This window comes from Dipodomys merriami, unplaced genomic scaffold (genome assembly GCF_024711535.1).
Source record: "Dipodomys merriami isolate MVZ:Mamm:240054 unplaced genomic scaffold, mDipMer1.0.p SCAF_19, whole genome shotgun sequence".
Classification (NCBI taxonomy): domain Eukaryota; kingdom Metazoa; phylum Chordata; class Mammalia; order Rodentia; family Heteromyidae; genus Dipodomys; species Dipodomys merriami.
Window position 1 is genome coordinate 18222150 of NW_027203270.1, and position 25100 is coordinate 18247249.

The 25100-nt window shown below is 54.1% G+C and overlaps 1 protein-coding gene across 4 annotated transcripts; it reads right to left on the bottom strand.

The window, feature by feature from the left end:
* Srebf1 (sterol regulatory element binding transcription factor 1) lies at positions 1-24441 on the bottom strand. Of its 4 annotated transcripts, XM_070027552.1 has the most exons (21): positions 24188-24441; positions 18463-18515; positions 13381-13417; positions 7483-7929; positions 6964-7139; positions 6719-6856; positions 6422-6640; positions 5484-5598; positions 5028-5233; positions 4693-4879; positions 4420-4598; positions 3935-4196; positions 3682-3848; positions 3337-3505; positions 2530-2650; positions 2171-2280; positions 1952-2084; positions 1602-1767; positions 995-1195; positions 776-887; positions 1-320 (listed from the first exon to the last, which is right to left on the bottom strand). In XM_070027552.1, the coding sequence occupies exons 1-21, from the start codon at positions 24276-24278 to the stop codon at positions 91-93; spliced, it is 3519 nt and encodes a 1172-aa protein (XP_069883653.1). In that variant the 5' UTR covers positions 24279-24441; the 3' UTR covers positions 1-90. The 4 variants fall into 4 exon arrangements, with proteins under 4 accessions (XP_069883653.1, XP_069883651.1, XP_069883650.1 ...); XM_070027550.1 differs by lacking the exons at positions 13381-13417; positions 18463-18515 and having other exon boundaries at positions 6970-7139; positions 24188-24440; XM_070027549.1 differs by lacking the exons at positions 13381-13417; positions 18463-18515 and having other exon boundaries at positions 24188-24440.
* Between the last annotated feature and the right edge of the window lie 659 nt (positions 24442-25100).

Genomic DNA, 25100 nt, shown 5'->3' on the forward strand with positions numbered 1-25100 from the left:
CCCCCTCCCCACCTCCCCGCGACACACACCCCGTCCCTCCCTCCTAGGCAGGAAACCAGGACGCTGAGACCAAGGCTTGCCGCCCAGAATCTAGCTGTTGGTGACGGTGGTTCCGCCGCCGAGGCGCAGGAGCATCTGTTGGCAGTCGTGCAGCAGCCGCCGATCGCCGAGCTTCTCGAGCGTGCGAGCGGCCTCGGCCAGCATGCCCACGCGCTGCCCAGGCGCCGACAGGAAGCCGGGAGGCAGGTAACAGGAGGCCAGCAGCAAGGCCTCAGTGTGTTCCCGCCACGTGGGCCGGGGCTCAAGCTCCCCTGCCGCGGCTGCGCACAAGGAAGGGGTCGCATCAGGGGCCGAGCTCAGGCCTGGCCACACCCCCTAGTGGGCGTGCCCGGCGCAGCCGAGGCCCCGCCCTGAGCATGAGACCAGGCTTTGGACCTCCTAGACCTCCCAGCACACAGGTGTCTCAGACTCCTCCTACACCCACCTACACCCACACCCCCCCTCCAACACACAAACCCTTTCAGCCCTCACCTCTAGGTCCAAACAGATTGTCACACAATTCACAGTACTGAATCCCATAGTCAGCCCCAAATGATCTCTCAGGAAAGACTTTGCCATCAAGTAACCCAGTGCTTACATGAGCCACACTCGGGGCTCGCAGCCTCCCTTAGTATCCACCCATCTGAGCTCTGCCCACATGGGCAGGAAGGAAAGGTAGGACTGCAGACTCTGCCAGTCCCCCATTCTTCTATAATTACGGGCATCAGCCTCCTACCTCCTTTGCCACCAGGGCCTGCCCGCCTCCTCAGACTTCGGTCCAGGAGCTGGTGTGTCCGTGCAGGGCTGGCCCCTGCCATCAGCCGGGCTGTGGCCTCATGTAGGAATACCTGAGTGGGTGGGGCCAGGAGAGGCCAGGTTTAGGCCCTGTCTCCCCTCTCCCCTGTATCTGCTGCTTCAAGTACCCACTGTGAGGTGAGGGGCCACTGGCACTCACCCTCCGCATGGCAGGCCGGAAGTTCTGTGCCAGACGCCTCAGGCTGCTCAGGTCCCTTTGGAAGCCACGCAGCTCCAGGGCAGAGGCCTGGGGCCCGCTGCTAGTGCCCGGAGCTGCCTGCGGTGAGGCCAGTGGCTGCTGCTGTCGCCACAGGCTAGTGCGTACCACCAGGAGCAGGTCACACAGGAACAGCTGCATGGCCTGGGGTGGCAGGCAGGGCAGGGGTCATGGGGGGGGTTCCAGCTGCAGGAGGGGCAGGGTGGGGGCCCGCGGTGCCAGGGGCCGACTCCGGGCTGCACTGCCGAGGCACTGCACCCGCCTCACACACATGCAATGCAACAGCAATGCACCGCGGGGCCGCCCGCCTCTCCAGGCCCCCACACCCACCTGAAAACAGCCAGCCCCCAAGTGGTGCCAAGCATGCTGCTCACCACCCCCCTCCTTCCTGGTGCTGCCAAAAAGGGCTAATCACTCTCCCCTGGACTTAAGCCTTAGCAAAAAGCAATCAGCTGGATTCCCAGGCCTGTGTGCCTTGGCCTGACTCCAGATGACTGAGGAGCAGAAAGCTGTGACCCGGGCCCAGCCAGGCCCCCACCCTACCCCTTACCTTGTCAATGGAGCTGCTAGTTGGTGCAGTGGCCAGACTGTCCCACAGGTACCCACTGGCCTTCTCACAGATGGCCAGGCTGGCTGGACCAGGCTCTATTTTCCCACGGCCCAGCAGAGCTCGGGCAGCCTTGAAGGAGTGTAGGGCAGCCTTGGGCAGGGGTCTCCTGTTGGGTTCAGGGCAGAGAATGTAAGTCAGACCAGGCCACAGGCTCTCACTGGGCCCTATGCTCTGGTTCTGGATTCTCAAGGAAGAATATGGTACCCCCTTGTGCCCAGAGCACAAGTTAGTGCAAGCACCCCAGGAGGGATGGCCTGAGGCTGGGGCAGAGGACCCAGCCATGCACCTACTCAGTCTCCTGCAGAGCTTGAGGCAGGTGCTCCACCAGTGGGTATAGCCGCTCAGCCGCCTCTTCATCCCGCTGCAGCCAGTGGATCACCACAGCTGTCAGGGAGGCCCACCACTTGGCCACAGGGTCAGTACCTGCATTAGAGGGAGGCACACTCTGACTCTCAGGCGCGCTGCACCAGGGGCCTCACAGTGGCTGAGGGAGGAGTCTCAGGACTCACCGGTAGTGGCAACCACACTGGAGCTGATGGAGAAGCTGCACGCAGGAGCTCCGGCAGCATCTGAGCAGCTGTTCAGCAGCTGCAGGTACCCAAGGGCATCTGAGAATTCCCTGGGGCAGGAAAGGACTGGCTGTGAGGACAGATGGCAGGGGAAGGGGGCCTGGGTGATGCTAGTCCTCCCCATCTGACCCCATGAGTCTGAAAAGGGCCACCATCACCTGCTGCCTGGCTGGCAGAGAAAGAGACCCAGTGAGGTCCCGAGGAGGTACAGCAAATAGACAATAGTCTAGACTCTGGCCTTGGATGTGAGTGTTCCTAGATTCTACATTGGAGGGTCTTGCTTGGAGAGAGGTACTCACCTGTCCCCATCAGCTGACCCGGGGCTGGGACTGGAACTAGGGCTGGGTTGGGCCACACAGTTCAGTGCTCGCTCCAGGAGATGCTCACGGAATAACTGAGTCACCCGGGCCAGAGGGTCCACTGCAGGCAGGGATCATAGGTTGAGCGGAGGCAACACCCATCCTGTCACAGTCACCTTTCTATACCAGGCCAGCTTGTGGCAAGGAGCAGCCCTGCCACTATTCAGTAGAAAGTGGTGGCAAAACCCCAGCCCCTTGGGGAGGACATCACCAAAATAGGCAATATGCCTTTTTTGTTGTTGTTGGTCGTGGGGCTTAAACTCTGGGCCTGGGTATTGTCCCTCAGCTCAAAGTAAGCACTGTACCACTTGAGACACAGCATTACTTCCAGTTTTCTGGTGGTTAATTGGAGATAAAGAGTCTCACGGACTTTCCTGCCCAGGCTGGCTTTGAACCCTGATCCTCAGATCTCAGCCTCCTGAGTAGCTAGGATTACAGGTGGGAGCCACCGGCGGCCGGCGCAGTGTGCTCTTACACAGGCTCCAAAAGGCAACCTGACTAAGCTTACACCTGCGAGGGCCCCACCCCTACCCTCTCCACAGTGCAGAGCCGCTCACTGCCTACGCTCTAGATGACACCCCCAAAGAACCTCAGCGCCAGACCTCACAGGATGCCTGCTCCCACAAGTCCCACCCTACACCCCAGTGGAGCAGACCTAGGGTATCAGAGGGGGAGATGAAAGGGACAATGAGGTAGAGAAGAGACTGGATGGGAGACAGGGACAGAGAAAGGGGACAGAGAGAGCACCTGGGTTCCCGGCCAAGCTGTAGAGACTCTCCCGAGGGGCACTGCGCACGGCCCAGTCCCCATCCACGAAGAAACGGTGGCCCACAGGGTGGCAGAGCCACTGCATGGCAAGAGGCATGGAACCACTCTGCGCTAGGCAGGCCTGGCGGGCGCTACTCAGGAAGAAGCGCTGTGGGGGAGGGGAGCTGGGCTGTCACACTGCACTCCAGGCAGGGGCTCAAACCCAGACCCAGGCTGAGACCCTCGTTGGGCCTGGAGGCCACCTGGTAACCAGCTGCTCCGTCCTGTTTAGCTCCTCCCCCAGAGCCACCTGGAGAAATACCCCCGTCCCCATCTCCCACTCACAGTCAGGAAGTGCAAGGCCCTCGGGAGACTGGTCTTGACCCTCAGGGCTGCCGCCACATAGATTTCTGCCAGCGTCGCCATAGACACAGCATTGCCTGCACACTCGGCTAGGTTCAGGGCACTCAATGCTAGGTTGGTAGCAGTGAGGTGCCCACCACTGTACTTCCCTGGAAAGCAGATGGAACATGAAGCCAGGAGGTGGCCGGAATTGGCGGGAAGGGAGCCTCTAGGCCCAGCTCTTGTCCCGTCCTACCCATGGCATGCAGCTGGTGCAGCTTATGGTAGACAAGGGCCGCGTCTCGGGCACTGGCGCGCACATCCGCCCTCAGGGTGCAGTCCCTCCGCAGGCCCCCGGCCTGGCCTGCCAGCCATCGGCCCACCCAGAGGCGCTGCAGCAGGTGGCGGATGAGGTTCCAGAGCAGGCTGCAGGCCAGGTCCAAGTGGGAGGTGGGCAGCGGCCGGCCCAGTGCTCGCAGGGCCAGCCACAGCTGCTGGGCAGCCTGGGCAAAGTCCCCCTAGGAATGGGATTTCCCAGTAAGAAGAGCAGCAATGGGGCATCTCCCCTCCGTCTGGGACCCCTGAATCAGAGTTCTAAGGGAGGACCAAAAAGAAAGCACGGGACAGATCTGGAGTATGGGCAGAAAGCTGAGAGCAGGGACATGCCTTGCACCTCCCCAGCCTAGGAACTGGACACTGGCCCAGGCTCCCATGCCTATTCCCCCAGGCTCAGGCCTTTACCCGGGCCAGATCCAGGTCAGCTTGTTTTCGGTGTCTCCAGAAGTGCACAGCAGGGCCCGAGTGGGGTCGTGTCACTGGTTCCCCATAGATGAAGAGAAGTGCCAAGGAGACCAGCACCAGTAGCCCATTGGCCAACCAGACCAGAGGGGGCAGCAGCCACGACACCCAATCAGTGCCATCTGTGAGCCAAGAGAAAGGCTGAAGGCACAGCTCTCAGAGCTCTTTGTTCATAGCCAAGACCCTCCCTGGGATGCCCAGGCTGGCCTGACCCACCTCTGCCTTCAACCTCCAGCATGCTACGCCCAGGACCGTGGTGGACACTGGTGGTATCGGAGAGGCTGCCCAGCAGGGAGGCCAGGGGGTTACAAGACAGACAGAGGAAGACCAGCACACACAGAGCCAGGCGGGAACGATCCAGCATACCCCGACTGTGAGGGGATGACAGCTGCTCAGGTTTCACCTGGTGGGGGGCAGAGGGCAGGGATAGATGGACAAGGCCTGAGGGCTGAGTTTCTCTAGAAAATGGAAGAGTGGTTCCCTCAGTGAGTCCCCTGGGACTCAGGGGACATGCCTGGGACAGGAAAAGAGGTAACACCACAGGGCCCAACCTGGCTGTCCTCGAAGACTGGGCTGTCGGGCTCTGAGTCACTGCCACTGCCGCCGCTGCCACGGGACAAAGGACTACTCTGGGAGGGCGAGCCAGCATCTGAGGGTGGGGGGGTCAGTGTGTCCATCACCTCAGACTTCATGCCATCCATAGGCACATCCGTGCTTCCTCCATTGCCACAAGTGGACACCAGATCCTTCAGCGACTCTGCAGGCAAAGGAGAAGGTGAAGGTGAAGGTCTAACACCCTGGGCTTAGCCCCTGAGCCGGGAGATAGCCTTGCTTCTGAGGTCCAGGAAGCTAGATCAGAGTCTGTTGTGGCTAAGTTGAGACCAGAACTGATCTAGGAGTCAGAGCGAAGGATGAACCAGAGACAGAGCCTGGCCAGAGCTAGGGGTGGCAGTAACGGGAAGGGGGGCGGCCAGAGGAAGGGGAAGAGCAAAGCCTGTAGTACTCACTGCTTTTGTGGGCAGCAGTTCGAAGACTCAGGTTCTCCTGCTTTAGCTTCTGGTTGCTGTGTTGTAAGAAGCGGATGTAGTCTATGGCTTTGCGCAAGACAGCAGATTTATTCAGCTGCAGGAAGAGGGAAAGAGGGCAGGTGGCTAGTGAGACTCAGTAGCCCAGCTGTGAGCACTTAGTACAGTACAAAGAGCTGCTTTGCAACTCAGCTTCCTCAGGACCTTTACACTTGCGGTTCCTCCTACCTGAAATAAATTCCTCTATTGATGTCCCCTAACTAGACCAACCGCTCAGAGCAGAAAGGATTAGTGTGTAAAATGCTTACGCACCTAAGTGTCTGGCTACCATCTTCAGGTCTCACCATAGCAAGGCCTTTCCTGATCACCTGACAGATCTGCAGCCCCTCCCATCCCCTATTTTCAGTTTTCCTCCTCAGCACCATGTGGCCTTTTGAATACTCATTTCTTTATCCTGGTGGATACCCAACTTCCCTGCTAGAATGTCAGGTCTTCTGGGATGGTACTTTCGGTGTTTCATCATCACTGACCCCTGTGCTTGCACCTTCATCCAAAAGACTAGCCAAATAGTCAAGCACCAGTGGCTCATGCCTATTACCCTACTTGGGTGGCAAAAATTGAGGGGACCAGGCTGGACAGGAAAGCTTGTGAAACCCCTTCTGGATGAAGAGCTAGCCAAGGTAGCCCAAGCCCGTTATCCTAGCTACATGCCCTGCTAAGTAAGGGCAAAGACTGGTATTCAAACCCCTGAAAAAAAAAAAAAAGTTTAACAAATAAATGGGGCTGCCTGGGCCCAGGTAAGCTATAGCTTACCTCCTGTGTGACCAGACCAATCCTGCTTCCTTCAGACTGCCACACTCCACCCTGTTGCTTCCCAGCCACCACAGTCTGTGTGCATCCCTGCAAGCCTCTCTCCATACCTTCGCCTCAGTGCCCACCACCAGGTCCTTGAGCTCTACGATCTTGTCGTTAATGGAGGAGCGGTAGCGCTTCTCAATGGCATTGTGGGCTGTGCGCTTCTCGCCACGACTCTGGGCTGAGCCTGGGGATTTGCCAGCTGCCAGCCGGTTGATGGGCAGCTTGTCAGCATCCACGACCAGCGGCACTGTAGCCAGGATGGTTCCACCACTCACCAGGGTCTGCAGGGCCAGGCGCAGGTCACCAGGTGGGCATTCTCATGTGCAGCCCCACAACCTCCGCCCATCCGTGTCACCCACCTGTAAGGATCCTGCCTGCACAGTGGCACCAGGGGCCAGAGCACTGATGCCTGCAGTCTTCACAGTGGCCCCTACATCTGTCTTCATGGTTGTGAGCAGCAGCGAGTCTGCTTTGATGAAGTGGGGCTGCAGCAGGACCTAGAGGGAAAGGGCTTGATGGTGAGCTATGTCCAAGTCAAAGCCTGCTACCTCCCAGGTGCCTGGCGAGGGTCCCAGCCCCCCCCCCCCCCCCCGCCGCCCCATACCGGAACCTGCTGGATCTGTGAGGTCACTGTGGTTGTTCCAGAAGCTGCTGTGGCTGTCAATAGCTGTGGGGGAGCCGCACCCTGGACCTGAGTGTTCAAGGAGACAGGCTGGCCTCCGGGTGCAGAAGCCAGTGGCAGGCCGGGTAGCGGCTGCTGGGCACTGGCTGGAAGGGTCCCTGCAGAGACAAAGAAGGGCTGTGGGCCAGATGCCCTCACCTGCTTCTAGCCTGCCCTGCAGGATTGGATGAGTCATTATCCCTGAGGATGCCCTGATGCAAACATGCCAGCTTCCAGCAGGGCACAGGAAAGAGGGGATGGTGGCACATGCTTCTCCCAGTACTAAGGGCAGGAATACTACTGCAGCACTGCCAGCCATGGGTATCTCCAGCCCCAGCATGAACACCCAGCTCCTAAAGCAGCCAATTCTGCCACTAAGACTATGGTGGATACTTTCTACCCCCAGCAGCCTGGTCCCCACCATGCCCTCCCACTCCCCACTCTTCCCTCTACCCTCCTTACCTGTGGAGAAGCTGCCAGGCGGGCTAGAGTAGCCCAACACAGGGGCAGAGTTGAACTGAGAGGGGGAAGGGGCTGGTGCTGGGGCTGGGAAGCTCTGGGGCAGGAGGGTCCCTGGAAGGGGCTGTGGGGTGGGAGAAGGCTGCAAGATGGTTAATGACACTGGCTCTTCTTTGATACCAGGGCCAGGGGAGAAGGGGGGTACGGATGTGTACATCTTCAGTGGGGTAGGTGAAGACTGGGGAGGGGACAAGGGTGGAGATGTCGACTTAGGTGCCCCCAGCAAGGCTTCCAGAGGGGAGCTCAGAGCGGCAGGAGGTGGAGACAAGGTGCCTGGGGAGCTGGGGCCAGGGCTGCTGGGATCTGGGCCCCCGGCCCCGCCCCCTGCATAGGGTGGGTCAAACAGGCCGGGAAAGTCACTGTCTTGATTGTTGAGGAGTTGAAGCATGTCTGCAGAAAGAAGAGGACAGTGTGTGTGAGTGACAGTGGAGCAGGAGGAGGGCCTGTTTGCACGCTCCCTGACCGCACACAGCTGTGTGCGAGTGGGGAAAGCCACAGGGACAGAGAGCCACCCTGAGGAGCTAATGCTCCTGGACACAGGCCCACGTCTGCCTGATGTGCAACAGCCTCAGCCACAACACACAGAGGGCTTATTTTTGTTCGTTCATTCATTCATTCACTCACTCATTCATTTACGGCAAGGCATTGTTCTGACCATGAAGAACACGGACAAAAATCCCACCCACACCAGGAGTGGCAACACAAGCCTGTAGTCTATTTGAGATGCTGAATCCAGAAATTCAGACCAATCTAGAATGTCTTCTACCTTGGTAGAGATTTTTCTGATAGTACTACAGTTTGAACTCAGGGCCTCATGCTTGCTATATAAGCACTCTACCACTTGAGCCATGCTCTCAGTCCAATTGATGGGTTGTAGATTTTTTGTTTTGTCCCTATTACTGAGCTTGATCTCAAACTTCTGTCCTGTATCTTCATGCAGACGTAGTGATTTTTTTTTCCAGTGCTGGGCTTCAAACCCAATGTCTGTAGCATGCTAGTCAGGTACTCTACCACTGAGCTGCAACCTCAGCTGGTAGATAGTGGTTAATTTTTTTTTTTTTTTTTTTGTCCGTCGTGGGGCTTGAACTCTGGGCCTGGGCGCTGTCCCTCAGCTCTTCAGCTCAAGGCGAGCGCTCTACCACTTGAGCTACAGCGCCACTTCCGGTTTTCTGGTGGTTTATTGGAGACAGGAGTCTCATGGTCTTTCCTGCCCAGGCTGGCTTTGAACTGCGATCCTCAGATCTCAGCCTCCTGAGTAGCTAGGATTACAGGCGTGAGCTACCAGCGCCCGGCTTTAATTTTTATTCTTGTCTTCATGGATACATAGCTCTCAGCCCTTCGCATAGCACATGAACACTGAACTGTATACTCCAATGAGCTCCAAGTCCTCACACAGGAAGTGACAAGATCTTCCAGATGCTTCCCCACCACTCAACTATAGCCCCTACCCAACCTAGACAGCGTTCAGATCCCAGGGCCAGGCTTGCCTGGCTCTACTTGGGGCTCAGTTGATTTGTGAAAGGCAGATGTACCTCACACCCTGCAGGTCCAGGCCTTGGGAGGTGGACAGGGAGCAGCAGCCAATTTACAAAGCTAAGAGAGGTGCAGAAAAACACAGGATGGGCTTTGGGGGGGGGGGCAGATGAAGGAGGATGTGGTCATAATACTCAATGTACACATGAAAATGAAACTAGAAAAAGTTAAAGGAGGAGTGGAGAGAGATGAGAATGAATTGTGAAAAGGGTGGCATATATCAAGACACATTACACTCATAAACTGACAAGTTGATTGAAACTGTTTTTGTACAACTACTTGAAAAATAATAGGGAAGAAGGAAGGAAGGAAGGAAGGAAGGAAGAGAAAGAGAAAGAGACAGAGACAGAGACATGGGCCAAGCACCAGGCACCAGTGGCTCACACCTGTAATCCTAGCTACTCAGAATAAAATCTGAGGATTGTGGTGTGAAGCCAGGCCAGGCAGGAAAGTCCAAGAGACTCTTATCTTCAATCAATCACCAAAAAGCCAGAAGTGGGGGTGTAGCTCAAGTGGCAGAGCACTAGCCTTGAGGAAAAAAAGCACAGGGATCTTACCCAAGATCTGAGATTAAGTCCCAGAACTGATGCACGTGCACACACACACACACACACACACACACACACACACACACACACACACACACACACACACAGAGGACAACAAATATATAGCCATGGGGGGAGGGAAGGAGACAGGATGGCTTGAGGCCCTGAAGAGGTGGTGGGGTCCTCCATGTCCAGACCTTGTTGGGGAGCCCAAGCCTTACTTTTGGCATGACTCAGGATCCTCAGAGAGGAACAGTGGACAGAGTGGACCTTCAAGAGGAGACCAGGTCAGAACAAGATCCTCACCCATGATTGGAAGACTAAAAGGGTGGGCCTGTGCCAGGGAGGTGGGTCTGGGCCAAGATCCAGGCCCACTTCGGGGTCACTCATATAGGAGCCAGTCAGGCTGGGCCCCAAATCTTTATAACACACAGCTCTAAAAAGGTACTGTATAGCTGGGCGCCAGTGGCTCATGGCTGTAATCCTAGCTACTTGGAAGGCTGAGATCAAGAAGATTGCAGTTCCAGGCCAGCAAGGAAAAAAAGTTCATGAGATCCCTTCTCAAAGAAGAGCCAGACTCGGTACATGTCTATTTTCCTAGCTAGCTGAGGAAGCCTCCAATAACAGTATTGAGGCCCAGGTACACACTAGGGCAAAAGCTAGACCCATCTCAAGAATAACCAGACCAAAGCTGGGCACCAGTGGCTCATTCCTGTAATCCTAGCTACTCAGAGGCTCAGAAATAAGGATCTCAGTTCATTGGGGCTGGGAAAGTGGCTCAGTGGTAGAGCGCTTGCCTTGCATGCCTGAGGCCCTGGGTTTGATTCCTCAGCACCACATAAGCAGAAAAAAAAAAAAAAAAAAAGCTGGAAGTGGCGCTGTGGCTCAAGTGGTAGAACGCTAGCCTTGAGCTGAAGAGCTGAAAGACAGCACCCTGGCCCAGAGTTCAGGCCCATGACCGGACCCCCCCCCCAAAAAAAAAAAAAGGATCTCAGTTCAAAGCCAGCCAGGAAGGAAAGTCCATGAGACTTTTATTTCCAATAAACTCGTAAAAAGCCAAAAATGAAGCTGTGACTCATATGGTAGAGCACTAGAATTGAGCAAAAAAGCTAAGAGACAGTACATAGACCCTGAGTTCAAGCTTCAGAACTGGCATGTGCACACATGTACATGCACACACATGTATACACACATACACATACACACAAAAACTTGTTATAAAAATAACCAGAGCAAAAATGGACTGGAGGCACAGATCATTGGTAGAATACCTACCCAGCAAGTATGAGGCACTGAATTCAAGCACCAATACTGCCATTTAATAACAATTATTACTATTGTTATTGTTTAAAAAGGTACTATATAGAACATATGCACCAGTTTACAGATGAAGAAACACCAGAATCAGGGACAGAACCATGTCCAGACCTACCTGACCCCAGTACCCTAAGTACAACTCACTACTGTTACATAGAGGGTTCATTTGTTCACCTGTCTCAGAGGCTGAAAGGGTACCCAAGTTCAAGGACAGCCACACAAAGCCCAAGAGCATGCAGTGGGATTCACACCCAGGTGTACAAGAAACCTAGTCTATTGCCTCTACTCCATTCCTTGACTCACTAAGAAGCCAAGAACCATGTTGCCACCACCAACCCATTCCTCTGCAGAATAGCCAGAGGCTTGGGGCTGGGCCAGCTGCTGGTCATGTAGCAAACCAGCGTGACACTGAGCATTCTGGGAACAAACCTAAGCCTTCCCAGCAGCTAAGTGGCCTCAGCACCCAGATTCAGCCATTCAGGCTTTGGTTTTCCCTCTATAAAATCAAGTGTTAGGCTGGGAAGGTGGCTCAGTGGTAGAGCGCTTGCCTTGCATGCATGAGGCCCTGCGTTGGATACCTCAGCACCACATAAGCAAAAAGAAAAAAGCCGAAAGTGGTGCTATGGCTCAAGTGGTATAGCGCTAGCCTTGAGCTGAAGAGCTGAGGGACAGCGTCCAGGCCCAGAGTTCAGGCCCCATGACCGGACTCCAAAATAAATAAATAAATAAATAAATAAATAAATAAATAAGTGTTAGCGGGGCACCAGAGGCTCATGCCTGTTATCTTAGCTACTCAAGACTATCCTAGCTACCGAAGACTGTGGTTAAAAGCCAGTCTGGGCAGAGAAGTTCATGAAACTCTTATCTACAACTAATCACCAAAAAGCCGGAAGTGGAGGTGTGGCTCAAGTAGTAGAATGCTAGCCTTGAACAAAATAGCTAAAGGACAATGCTAGGTCCTGCGTTTAAGCTCCAGTACAGGCACACACATAGACACACACACTCTCTCTCTCACACACACACAGAGCAAGTGCTGTATGTCCTGACTTGTTCCTTCTTTCACAGACTGAAATACACTCTCTCCTGCCTCAGCCCTAGCCTGGCCACAGGCCCTCTCCCCCAGCTGGCGACTAGTAGCTTGGCTGGCTCAGCCTCTGGCCCTCTAACCCACTCATGGAGGCCACCTACTGGGTCAAAGGGCTCTACAAGATCCATGAAAACAATCCCGAGCAGACCCTAGGACCCCCAAGCACCTGGGCCTGAGAGTCAGGGCTAATGTTCCTCTCACTGGGCCTCAGTTTACTCAGTAAATCCTTTTTGGCAGTGCTGCCAGAGGCTTTGCTCAGCAGGGTGGGGTCTCAACATTGCCCACTGACAGATGTCCAGGCAGGAAAGTAACTGCAGGAGGGGCTTCCCTAAGACCAGGAACAAGCAAGATAAGGTGGCAGGCTTGACCTCCTCAAAACTGAAAAAGAAATACTTTGTGGATTCTCCAGGTTTATGTCATAAGATCGTACAGCACTTTTCTTTTTTCTTTTTTTCTTTTTTTTTTGTTGTTGGTCATGGGGCTTGAACTCTGGGCCTGGGCACTGTCCCTAAGCTCTTCAGCTCAAGGCGAGTACTCTACCACTTAGAGCCACAGCACCACTTTGGTTTTCTGGTGGTTAATTGGATATAGAGTCTCACAGACTTTCCTTCCCGGACTGGCTTTGAACAAGGATCCTCAGATCTCAGCCTCCTGATTAGCTAGGATTACAGGTATGAGCCATCGGTGCTTGGCTAGCACTTTTCTTTATAGCATTTCCCACCTCTCGCTCCTTTCCCTCTTGAGCCCTCTTATGGGGGAAACTGAACCAAGATAACCTAGACAGTCCAGGGTTCCCATCTGCCTGGAGTCCAAGATGCCCACAAAAAGTAGACGGGAGGGCTGAGTGGTAGAGTGCATGCCTAGTATGCATGAAGCCCTGGTTTGATTTCTCAGTACCATATAAACAGAAAAGGCTGGAAGTAGTGGTGTGGCTAAAGTGGTAGAGTGCTAGCCTTGAGCAAAAGAAGCTCAGAGACAGTGCATAGGCCCTGAGTTCAAGCCCCAGGACTGGCCAAAAAAAAAAAAAAAAAAAAAAAGTGGACAGGACAACTGGCCCTCCACCCTTGATTCCTCAGGACCATGCTCAGAAGCATAAGATTTGGGGAAAGCCACTAACACTTTCCCTCTCCCCTTAAATTCAGGGTGCTGCTCTATCTAAGCAAAGCCTTCTTTTGGGTTGCAGGGGAAATTAATGAGGTTAGGGACGGTCCATCCACTTCCCCAGCGAGCTGGACACTTGCTGGCGCTTTGTCAGAAAAGGGTCTCCTCACCCTGCTGTGTGAAAACACAAGAATTAAGGATCCACAGCAGAGGTGGAATCAGTATAATCAAAGAGGGAACCCCTCCAAAAATTACCTTCGAATGTGCAATCCATGGCTCCGTGGTCTGCGCCCTCCGCCCCCTCGGGGCGTCTAGGCTGCTGGCCCTGACCGTGTCCCCGGGACAACTTCACCTGTCAAGGCTCGGTAGAGTTTTAAAGCCCACGGAACGCGTCTCTGCGTACGCCCCGCCCCGTTTCAGACCACGCCCCCATACACAGGCCCCTCCCACCACCTCCTTCCTCCCGGGGCTGCGGGCCGGGCATGGGGTGAGCGCGAGCGGCCAATCAGCGGCCGCGCCGCCGACTCACTAGGATCCCGCCCCACCCCCGACGGCGGCTGGGCTCTGGTTTCACCTCGCGGCGTTGAATGGGGCTGAGGTTACTCTCGGACGACCGCCATTAACCCGCTCAGTGCCAGCGTCCCCCGGGGTTACTGGCGGTCATTGCCTCATCTCCAGCTCCAGCCCGGCTCCGGCTCCGTTATCACTTCAGAAGTTCTCGAGATCCAGAGTTAGGGTAGAGAGGACAGGGGCTGTGATGCTCAAACCCTCAGAGCCTTGCAGTCCAAATCGCTAGTCTAGCCAACAAGCTGAGCAATCCTGGAGCAATCTAGGCCTCAGTTTACTCACGCAGGAAACAATTTTTATCTACTGGCATCGCAGGGTAGAATCAACAGAGATAATCTAGGTGCAGCATTTAGTACAGACTTTTGATCAAGGCTACCAAAGTCTGCTATTTGGCAGTGGGATGAGGTATAAGGACCACCAGTTCCTGGAGTAGTCCCAAGACAGGAGTAACCCCCACCCTAAAGAAGAGGCTGATGATCCAGGAACCAGCTCACTCCTTAAACTGGCCTAGAGAGATCAAGAAAAAGCCCTACTCCAAATTATATATTCAGGGTCTGGATGATGCCTGATGATGTGTCTGCCCCACCTCCGGGCCTCACAGCCCCCCAAGCAGGGTCCAGATTGGAGAACCAGTCAGAGTCCAGGGTGGAGGGCGCAGTCTCTGGGACAAAGGTGGGAAAGGTAAGGGTAACAGGTTTAGGGAGATGCTAAGTCTATCTCTCTGGCTAACCAAGGTAGTCAAAGTGCCTGAACACACAAAAAATCAGAGCCCCGGTAGCAGCTCAGGCCAAGTAGCCAAGTAGACCAGCAAGGTCAGAAAGGACTGGCATCTGGGGTCTTCATGCTGTTGTTGCCTGGGAGGGACCCAGTCAGGCACGCCAGCCTGGTGGTCTCAGCAGCAGGTGCTAGGGTCTGGGACCCAGTCAGGCACGCCAGCCTGGTGGTCTCAGCAGCAGGTGCTAGGGTCTCTGATCTCTCTCCTTTTTTTCCAGAGACTAAGTTGGAAAACTCAGTCATGTCTCCCTGGTAGGCATCCTGCTACTTCTTCCCAGGCTCTTCCTTCACAACCTCCTGGGAGGTTCCAAGGACATCTTTAACTGCCACCTCCCTTTCTATTCATCCTGCATTGGGTGCTCAAATACTCCATCAAAGCAAAGCTCTGGGAAAAAGTTCGGACCTCACTCAACCAACTTAAGAAAGGGAAAATTCTGGATTCAAAAGACATAGAGGGCTGGAGGCCAGGCACAGATCTGTCAAAAGCTGACCCTCCCAGCTTGGCCCTTTGTTAATCGAATCTGAGCCCAAGTATGGTGGTCAACAGACAGATGTTCCTCTGAGACTTGCAGGACCAGGGCCACCAGGGCATTTTTGCCTTTTTATTTCTCTCATCTGTACTGAGGAGATGGGAGGGAGAGGACAGTTGCTCACTGACACCTCTGTTCAAGGGTGCTGGGTCTTAGGAGACTTCTGAGAGAAGCCAGGCATGGAAAGCTGGCCTGCAGACAGAGAGCCCAGGCAATGCTAAGCTACAGGATGAGGGGAGGGCTTGGGGGCTTCAAGACACCTAGTGGTTAATGTAGGTGCTGCCTAACCCTTGAATGTACCCTCACTGCATTCTCCTCTAGAGCTGGATCTGCTGTCCTATTTCTGCAGATGTGAGTGGCCAGGGTGAAGACTTGAGGGGAAACTCCAGAGCCAGCTCTACAGCTAAGCAGAGGGATGCAGCCATGGCCTCCATTTACTCTGGGTCTGGGAGCAGGTCACTCCCCTTCTCCCAGCTTCCAGGCTCCATCTGGGAGAACAAGTTTCTATAGCACCAACCACCCAACAGGTTTCAACAAGGGTTGCAACCAAGATGGTCTACAATTGGAAAGTTAGGTAGTGAGCTGTCTGATACCTGTTGTACTCAAATAGAGGTAAAAGTAATGAACTGAAGTGGACTGAGGTGAGCGAAGATGGGCACAGAAGGCAAGCAACTCCGCATGACTTCACACTATGGACTTGCAGAGCCCAGCTCTGAGCATCACAGAAGCCTACAAACCTGTCCAACTCATACAAGGCCAACCAAACTCAGTTTGCCGCCTCGGAGAGTGAGCTCACTATCTGTCACACAGCATGCTCCGTGAAGTCTGCAATACGTTCCCTCGCAGTATCTGCAGCCCTTTCTGGGTGTCAACAGGGTGTAGAAGAGAAAGGCACAGTGATGATCACCCAGAAAGCAGGACAAGCTAAAGAGAGGTGAGGTGCCAATGTAAATGAGGTGGTCAGTGTGGGCCTATAGACCTCGAGTGAAATAGGGCCAAAAGGGAAGAGGAACACATTAAACAGAAGAAACAGCAAGTGCAAAGGTCCTGAGATGGGTGCAAGCCTAGGGCAATGGTAAGACAGGAGGAGGCCACATTGGCTACAGCAAGAGAGAAGGGATTGTCAGGCACCCAAGGAGTTGGGATTCCAATGCAGGTTTGTTTGAGCCAAAGAAACTGCTATAAACTATTCTGAGCAATGGCAGGCCGCGGAGGTTGCACAAAATGTGATGAAGAATAAACAGTGTGAGAGGTAGTGTGGCATCACCTCCCCAGGGAGGCCATGGAGCTCCTCCTGGGGGGGAGGTTGCAGGATGGTGAATGGGGAATGGTGTTCATCTACCCCTTCAGGGTTTGAAGCCACTGCTGATTACAGCTCACACCCAGCCCCCAGCCCCCAGCCCCTGCTGGATCCTCCTGAGAACTCGGCCAGTCATGTGTGCCACAGAGGCACAGGCTGCCCTTTGTGTGCTCACGGCTGCCTGCCCCGGGGGAAGTGAGTGAGTTTGGCTCTTCCAGGTAGGGGACAGGCCAGTGGCTAGGTTCCTTTGGTGCACCCTTTCTATTGCTGAGGAAACCAAGATCCAGAGCCACAGCTGCGAAGTGGACCTCTGGAGACTCAAACCCAGCTCTGCAGGTCGTGCTCCAGCCTGCCTTGGGCACTGTCACAGCTCAGTGTGTGCAGAGTGCTAGCACAGACAACATGGTACTTGGTGGCTCAGCTCCAGGGGTACCTCCTCCTCCCAGCCTTCATCGCCAGTCTCCTCTGTGACCAGGCCTTTGGTGGGTGAGGGAGCCCTCAAGGCAGGACCTAAGCCTGACTCGGTCAGAGACCAGCCTCACCCACACAAAGCTGACCATGGTGGGTGTGAAGATGGCAGCCACTACCAACACGAGCTGTGGGTCCCGTTGTCCAAACCAATACAGCTCCCACACAGCCTCCCTGTTGATATGCTTGCTTGCTTTCTTCCTTCCTTCCTTTTTTCTTTCTTTTTCTTTTTGTCGGTCGTGGGGCCTGAACTCTGGCCCTGGGCGCTGTCCCTAAGCTCTTCAGCTCAAGGCAAGCACGCTACCACTTGAGCCACAGCGTCACTTCCGGCTTTTTCTGCTTATGTGGTGCTGAGGAATTGAACCCAGGGCCTCATGCATGCAAGGCGAGCACTCTACCACTGAGCCACTCTACCACCCAGCCCCTGGTATGCTTTCTGAAGGCATAATGCTACCTGATGGCATCAGAGCCTGCTCCTTCCCTGAGAAACATCCCTCCCATTGTGCTGTGGCCACCTCAAAAATTCTTATTCTTCCCCTCAAACTCTCTCTGTTGTCACCTCAGACCATTCTATGTAGCAGCTCCTAGGATGCTAGCCTTGATGTCCTAACGTCCTGGAGGACAGTTTCACACTCTCCTTTTCTGGCTCTCCCTGAAGCTACAGATGCACTTGCTTAGTGGCTCTAAATAAACACACACACACACACACACACACACACACACACACACACACACACACACACACACACACACACACACACACACACACACACACACACACACACACACACGGCTCTGAAGATGGTACTATGGCCACCAGCTAGATTAAGTGGATTAAGTGGAGGGACTTGGTTGGGGGGGGGGACCGTCACATACTGATCATTCTGAAGGGAAAGAACAACCCTGTAGCAGTGCAGTGGCAATTTGGGGGGTGGTCCCTTGCTGCTGGGTAACAGTTCCCTGGCTAAATAGCAGTTCTGTGCCTTTCTTCATATAAATTACATTTTTCTCTCTCTTGAATTGTTTTAATTCTGAAGTGAAAGCAGCATGCTGTCTTAGTGCCAGCAGGCTGCTGTCTGGAGCAGATAAACCCTTTACAACCATGTCACCCATTTCCTCCACATTGCCTGCACTGGTTTTTATTGTTGCTGGTAAGGTAGTTGCTTTGTTTTTGTTTTCCTTTCTTCTTTTTTTCCTTCCTTCCTTTCTTTTCTTTTTCTTTTTTTCCTTGTGTGTGCCTTGTGTGTGCCTTTTCCTTGTGTGTGCTTGAACACAGGACTTTTTTGCTGAAGATTAGCATTCTTCCACTTGAGCCATACCTCTACATCCGGCTTTTTGGTGGATTATTGGAGATAAGAGTCTCATCCTCAGATCTCAGCCACTTAAGTACCTTGGATTACAGGCATGAGCCACCAGTGTCTGGCAGTATTGAGCTTTGAACTCAGGGCCTTAGGCTCTTGCTCAGCTTTTTTGCTTATGGCTGACACTTGTCAAGTGGTAGACTTAAGCAATGCCTCTAATCCAGGTTCTTTTTGCTAGTTAATAGAGATGGAGTCTTGCAGATTTATTTGCCAAGGCTGGCCTTAAAACCATAATCTTCCAGATTTCTGCCTCCTGAATAGCAAAGATTATAGGTGTAAGTCACTAGTGCCAGGCAGTTTTGGTTTTCTGAGACAGAGGCTTGCTATATAGCCAGGCTTGTCTGGGACTCTCCATCCTCCTGCCTCTGCCTCTGCCTCTCCAGGGCTGGGCTCACACGTGTGCGCCACCATGTCCGAGGCACCTCACACCTTAGTGGACAGGGTGCTTGTTCCTGGAGTGCGATAAGGGGATTCCTCACCTGCCTTGTCTATCATGCAGAAAGCCAGAACCACCATGTGGTAGATGTTCAGAACTTAGAACTATAGCCCGGAACCTTCTGGAACTTCCTGTACAGGCTCCTTGGATAATGACTGTTGAACCAAACACATTCGATGCAGGTGCTGGCTGAATGCTCCAAATGGTGATGTAATGGGACTGGCTGGAGGCCTACCAGGTGTGGCTTGCTGCTTAGCCAGTGACCTCAATTAGCTCTGCTGGTCCCCATCGCTCTAAGGAATTGGCTCAAGTACATTGGTTCCTATTATTTGGTAAGAACCTAGAGGTCAAGAGGTTAACCACTTGTCCAAGGCCACACAGCAGGGCTGGATAAAAAGACTGCGGGAGCTGGGAATATGGCTTAGTGGTGGTAGAATCCTTGCCTAGCATGCATAAAGCCCTGGGTTCGATTCCTCAGTACCACATAAACAGAAAAAGACAGAAGTGGTGCTGTAGCTAAAGTGGTAGAGCACTAGCCTTGAGCACAGAGAGGTTCAGGGACAGTGCCCAGGCCCTGAGTTCAAGCTTCAGGACTGCCCCCTGCTCCCCCCCCAAAAAAAGACTGCTGGGGACAGGGGGCAGCCTTCCAGCTTCAGAGAACACAAGCCCTGGAGCCTTGGTGTGGGTAGCCTAGAGATACAAGATTTGCTGAGAGATAGCTTGGACAAGGTTGACATTTGTGCAGGAATAGTCAGGGTGGGCCTGTCCAGCTTCAGCTCAACTCTCACAAGCCCCAACTCCAGCAGGCTCTTCACCTGGACCCAGGTCTAAGCCTCCCTTCCACCTTGTCTGGCCAGGAGCCCCGTACCCATTTAGGAGTCCCAGTGACCACCTCATGGAATGGTGGGTAGTAGGTCTCACAGTCTGTGAAGGGTCAAAGGGCACATTCAGGCTGGGGGCGTGCAGCATGGTGGGGGAGCACTCTCCTAGCATGTAAAAGTCCCTGAGGATGAATGATAGAAGAATCCAGTGCAGCGATTCAACCTAGGACACACTTATCATCAGGCAAAGTCCTAATCTCAGACGTCAGGCTGGCAGTGCTGTGTTGGAACTCGTGGGGTCACACAAGGTACTGTCCAGTTAAGTGACTATGGGGCAGTAACTAACAGGGAATAACAAGCTCCCAGTCACTGGCCTCCCTGGATTCACTCCCAGAACCACCTCCTCCCCCAACCCTGTTACCTTGATGCTTTTCAGCAGAGGCTCCTCCCCACCCCTACTCCCATCCTCCCTGAGGTTAAAGGCACTTTTCCTAGAAGCATCAGCACTTCAAGAAAAACAAAAACAAAAACTGGGAAGTCTTCCTGCTGCCTGAAGTCAGGTGGGCTAAATACTATGCAGGGAAGGAGAGAGACTGACTCCTTGTAGGCTCAACTCCTAAGGGCTCTAGACATGAGGCTCAAGCCAGAAGAGCACCTAAGCAGGGTAGACAGTTCCTGAGAGGTGGTTCTGGATAGATGGCAGTGTCACAGGAGGGACTAGCTGGGTGAACCTTGCAGGTGTTGAATGCCATGCTGAGACAAGGTTATTTTCTTTGGGAGGGGGGGCACTAGAGAGCCATGCATTATCAGGGACCTGGGAGTTACATGTTGGGAGCTAAGCAGTAGCCAGTCTAGACATGTTTTCTAAGCAGGGCCTGTGTTCGGTGGGACTGGAGAGAACTGTGAGGTGGCAGAGCAGATCCCAGAACACAGACATGCACACGCAGTCTGGGAGCAGACCCAGGGCAGGGCTGGCCATATAGGAATGGGGCATGTAGGCATCAGGATGGGGTGAACTGGGTTCAGTGTGGCTGGGCATGGAGAAGGTGAGGCAAAAGCCAAGAGGGCTTCCAGGTAGCTACACAGAACCAGAGCTCAACAGATATCTGACAGGCAGACAGACAGGCAGAGCAGTCATAGCAACCTGGACATTTCAGGCTCCTTAGAGCCCCCAGTGTGACCCCTTGGCTAGGCCAACCCATGGAAGACACTTCCTGCCCCACAGTAAGAATTCTGTGCCAGGGCCTCTTCTGCACTTAGGAACTTGTACAAGATCTGATAGATTAATCCTCTGTAGGAAGATGAAGTCTACAGCAGCTTAAGAGTAATTCCCAGCACATGAGAAGGGCTGTCCCCAAGTTCTGTCTTGACAACCCCCCAGGCAAAGAAGGAAGGAGGCAGAAGTCAAGATCATCACCAGGAAGCACTTGTCTAGCAGTGGGCCACCATAAGAACAGGAGGTGGCAGCCCCACCCCCCCAGTCCATTCATGTGACAGAGGGTTTGGCCAAGGCAGGCAGCTGGCAGGGCTCAAGGCCCTGGCTGGCTCCCGGTACCAGTTTCCAGTCTCATGACAGAGCTGGGAGGGGCAGGCAGCCACACAGATGACCCTTCTCTGACCCACCCACAGACCTCCAACATAGTCCCACAGAGGGCTGCTTCCTTCAACCTATTACCCCCAGTCTCAGGAGCCCATGGATAAAGAGCTCATGAACAAAGAGCATAAGCTCTAGAGCCCACAGCCATGTTATAGCTGTGTGCCACAAATCACTCACCCTTTCTGTTCATCAAGACTTATGAAGATCATAAATATGCCCAATTCAAGTTGCTGGGAAAATTCACTGAAATCGTCATATACAGTACCTGATATACAACTAAGTGCACTGTAGGGGTTCTCTATATATGTGGGAATCCTGCACCCTACTCACTAGACAGAACTTCTAACACACAGCTCAACATGGTGCTCTCCTCCCCTCCCTGGCACTGGAGCCCTGCCTAGATGCCTCTCAGGGCTTTCAGAGAAGCTAGCCAGGTTCTAGCTAAACCCACCCAGCAGTTCTCTTCCCAGAGCCTGGTCCTACCAAACTCAATGAAGACCTGGGCACAGAGGAACACTGGGGGATCCACTGCTGCCTGGTTTAAGAGACCAACACATGGGGCTGGGAAGGTGGCTCAGTGGTAGAGTGCTTGCTTGCCTTGCCTATATGAGGCCCTGGGTTTGATTCCTCAGCACCACATAAACAGAAAAGGCCGGAAGTGGCAATGTGGCTCAAGTGGTAGAGTGCTAGCCTTGAGCTGAAAAGTTCAGGGACAGCGCCCAGGCCTAGAGTTCAGGCCCATATCCAACAAAAAAATAAAAGAGAGAGACCAACACAACCTGTTATCCATCAACAGAGGATCAGCAGCATAAATGAGGGAAGAACTTGATTGTTGACTGACTATAGACATGGACACACAGATTGCAATCTGCTGAGAACCAATGGATCCTGTTCTAATCTATAAATAACACAAAGGATGTGGTGGACAGGCCTGTAATCCAAAAACTCCTAAACCACCACCATCACCACCACCCCTCACCCCACCCCCACCTCCGGCCCAACACACAGACACACACACACCTTTTTTCCTTTTGGTATGAAAATATAGGCCAGGTGCTGGTGGCTCACACCTGTAATCCTAGCTACTCAGGAGACTGAGATCTGAGGATCGAGGTTCAAAACCTGCCCAGGCAAGAAAGTCCGTGAGACTCTTATCTCCAACAAATCACCAAAAACCCAAAAGTGGTGCTGTGGATCAAGTGGTAGAGCGCTTGCCTTGAGGTGAAGAGCTCAGGGACAGCGCCCAGGCCCTGAGTTCAGGCACCACCACTACCAACACCAGGTATGGTAGCACATACAGGATACACCTGTAGTGCCAACTATTCGGGAGGCTGAGGCAGAAGGATCACTTAGCCCAGGAGTTCAGGGCCAGTTTGGGCTACACAGTGAGACTTTGGTTCCCCTTACACACACACACACACACACACACACACACACACACACACACACACACACACACACACACACACACACACACACACACACACACACCCTTAGACACAGAAAATATAATCTCATATTATTATGAACTTATTTCTGGGTGATGGATTTAATAAAGATTTTACTCTTTTTTTTGATTAAGTGCATTTTCAAATTTTTCTGCAATGAACCAACAATGTACAATTGGGGAAAAGACCAAAAAGTTTGAATAAAAAAGTTTCAGAAATCCTCCTGTAGGATGAGTAAACCCGAGCCAACACACTCTCCAGGAAGCTGGCTAGCTGATCCTCAGGGGTCCCTGGTTGCCTGCCCCCCCCCTCACCTACTGGAGCTCATTTCATCTGGTTCCTAGGTGCCTCCTACAACAAAGACTCCATCCTCCAGTGAATGAGAAAGGTCCACCTGAACAGAGGGCTGGCCATACCCCAGATCATTTTCTGAAGGAGAAACAGTCTCAGTGGCTGAACTGGATTGTGTAAGATAGAAAAAATGAGGAGTGCCAGATTAAAGTTCAGAATACAAGCCCACCTCTTCCTAGCTGGGCTACCGTCCTCTTCTCATCCTAAACCACTGGCCAGGAATGTGGAGCTAGAGTCAGTGGGGGTAGGATATGGGTGGCTGGAATGTATCTCTGCTGAGACCAGAATGGCCACAGGCTCCAGGTTATGAGAGTCCAAGCAGTTTGGTGCTGTGTTCTCAGCCTTAGTTTCCCCATCAACCAGTGCAACTTAGCCAGTATAGCTAAAACTGAGCCACAATTGTGAAGGTGATTTTGTGGAGGGACTCTGCTTTGTCCCAACTAAAAAACAGAAACAAATTACTTTATAGCAAATTCCGTCAGGGTATACCAGAGTAGGTTGTTGCTCAGGGATAAAGCACTTGCCTCGAATACTGGAGTGTCCATCCCTAGCCCTGTAATCAATCAATAAAAGCTCTGTTCCGGTTCCTCTTGCCCACAAGGCTGGGCAATGCCAGCCTTCCCAGCCTTGTCTCCTCTGCCTTCCATTAACTCCTCAAACTTAGGCTTTACCCCAGGACCTTTGTGAAAACATCTTTCCCCGATGGTTCCTGGGCTCATTCTCAGATGTCAGTTCAAGTCCACCCAGAGCAACCCCCCCCCCCCCACACACACACCCTTTCCCTGCCCCAAGCCAAGGTGCAATTGAACATCCTCCTTGGAGATTTTTGTGTCCCCCAAGAACAGAGGGCCAGGTCTGCCTATGAGTCCTTAGTGAGTTATGTTGGGGCCTGATATTCAGTAGATGCTCAATAAAGGTGTTCATTGGCGATGCCCATCCCGGGGAAGAGAGGGAAAGCTATAGCGTTGTGCGCACGCGCAACAGCTCCTGAGCTGAGCTGAACTCTCCGGCCCGAGGGAATGACCGACAGTAACCCCCTGACGTCACGGAGAGGCGGGTCCGAGACGACGCCCGGGTTTCAAGCCGCAGCCGCCGGCCGCCACGGGGCTGGGACACACCGGCCGCGCGGGACCGAGCCTGAGACGCCTAGAAGCGCACGTGTCCCGGCCCGGACACGCCCAGGGACCTCGGCGAAGGTACAGACCGTGAGCCTAGGACGCCAGAGCCCAAGTGGGCACCGGGAGGTCGTCATCGCTCATTCCAGAGACTCCGGAGAGCCTGGCGCTTGCTTGCACAGCACGGCGCCGCCGCCTTCTCCACGACGCCCCACGCAGGTCCCGAGACAAAGGCGGGTGCGGGTGCCGCCCGCACGCCCCCACTCGCCCAGAGCCCAACCGGCCCTGACGCACCTTCGATGTCGGTCAGCAGCGCCGCATCCAGCTCGCTGGGCTCGGCCAGCGCCTGCTCCAGCGTCGCCTCGCAGAAGGGCAGTTCGTCCATGGTGCCGGGCCCCTCAGCCGCGCCGGGCCTTCCCTGGAGCGCCGCGGTCCCGGCCCGCCGCTGCCGCTGCCGCCGCCTCCCAGAGCGCTCGCGTCCCGCCCGGCCTCCGAGGTGGCCTGGCGCCCTCGAAAAGTTCCTCGGAAACTGGATTCCCGCGGCAGCCGCTCGCGGGCGGGCGAGACGGGGCGGAGCCTGTCTGGAGACCCCGCCCCCCGGGGTAGACGATCCGCCCCACCTGAGAGAGCTGGGGACCCCTCCCTCCCCACTTCAGCTCCCCCTCCCCCGGACAGCACCGGGATCCTGCCCAGCGCAGACCTCCTTCCTGTCGTTAGTTTCACCCAGTCTCAGGACTGGGCGGCCTGTGGCAGGCTGCTGCGCGTGCTTGGGCAGCACACGGCCCCTCTAGGTCTCAGTCCATTCCAGTCTCTGGACTGCAGGGGAAGTAAGCGCCGTCTAACCTCACTTCCTCGATTTTGCTCCTTAGAGTCAGCAGACCCCGGTCCAAGTTACAGCTCTCCCAAGCCTGCCGTGTGGCCAGTTACCTCAATACTCTTGCCTGTTTTCTTCATCTGTAACTAGGGCCAAATGGCCCTAACAAATGGCCCAGCAATGTGGTTGGGAAGTTAACGACGATGTAGCATAGAAGGGCAAGCCACCGGTACATAAGCCTTTCCTCCCAGCGTAGCAACAGGAAGACTGGCCTCCTGAGGAGGGGAGTGGCCCAAGGAGGAGCAGGCCTACATGAGGCTGGAATTTCCCATTCTGTCTTAATCTGCCAAATCCAGATATGGGAACAAAAGAGGGGCCAGCCGACCTGTCCAG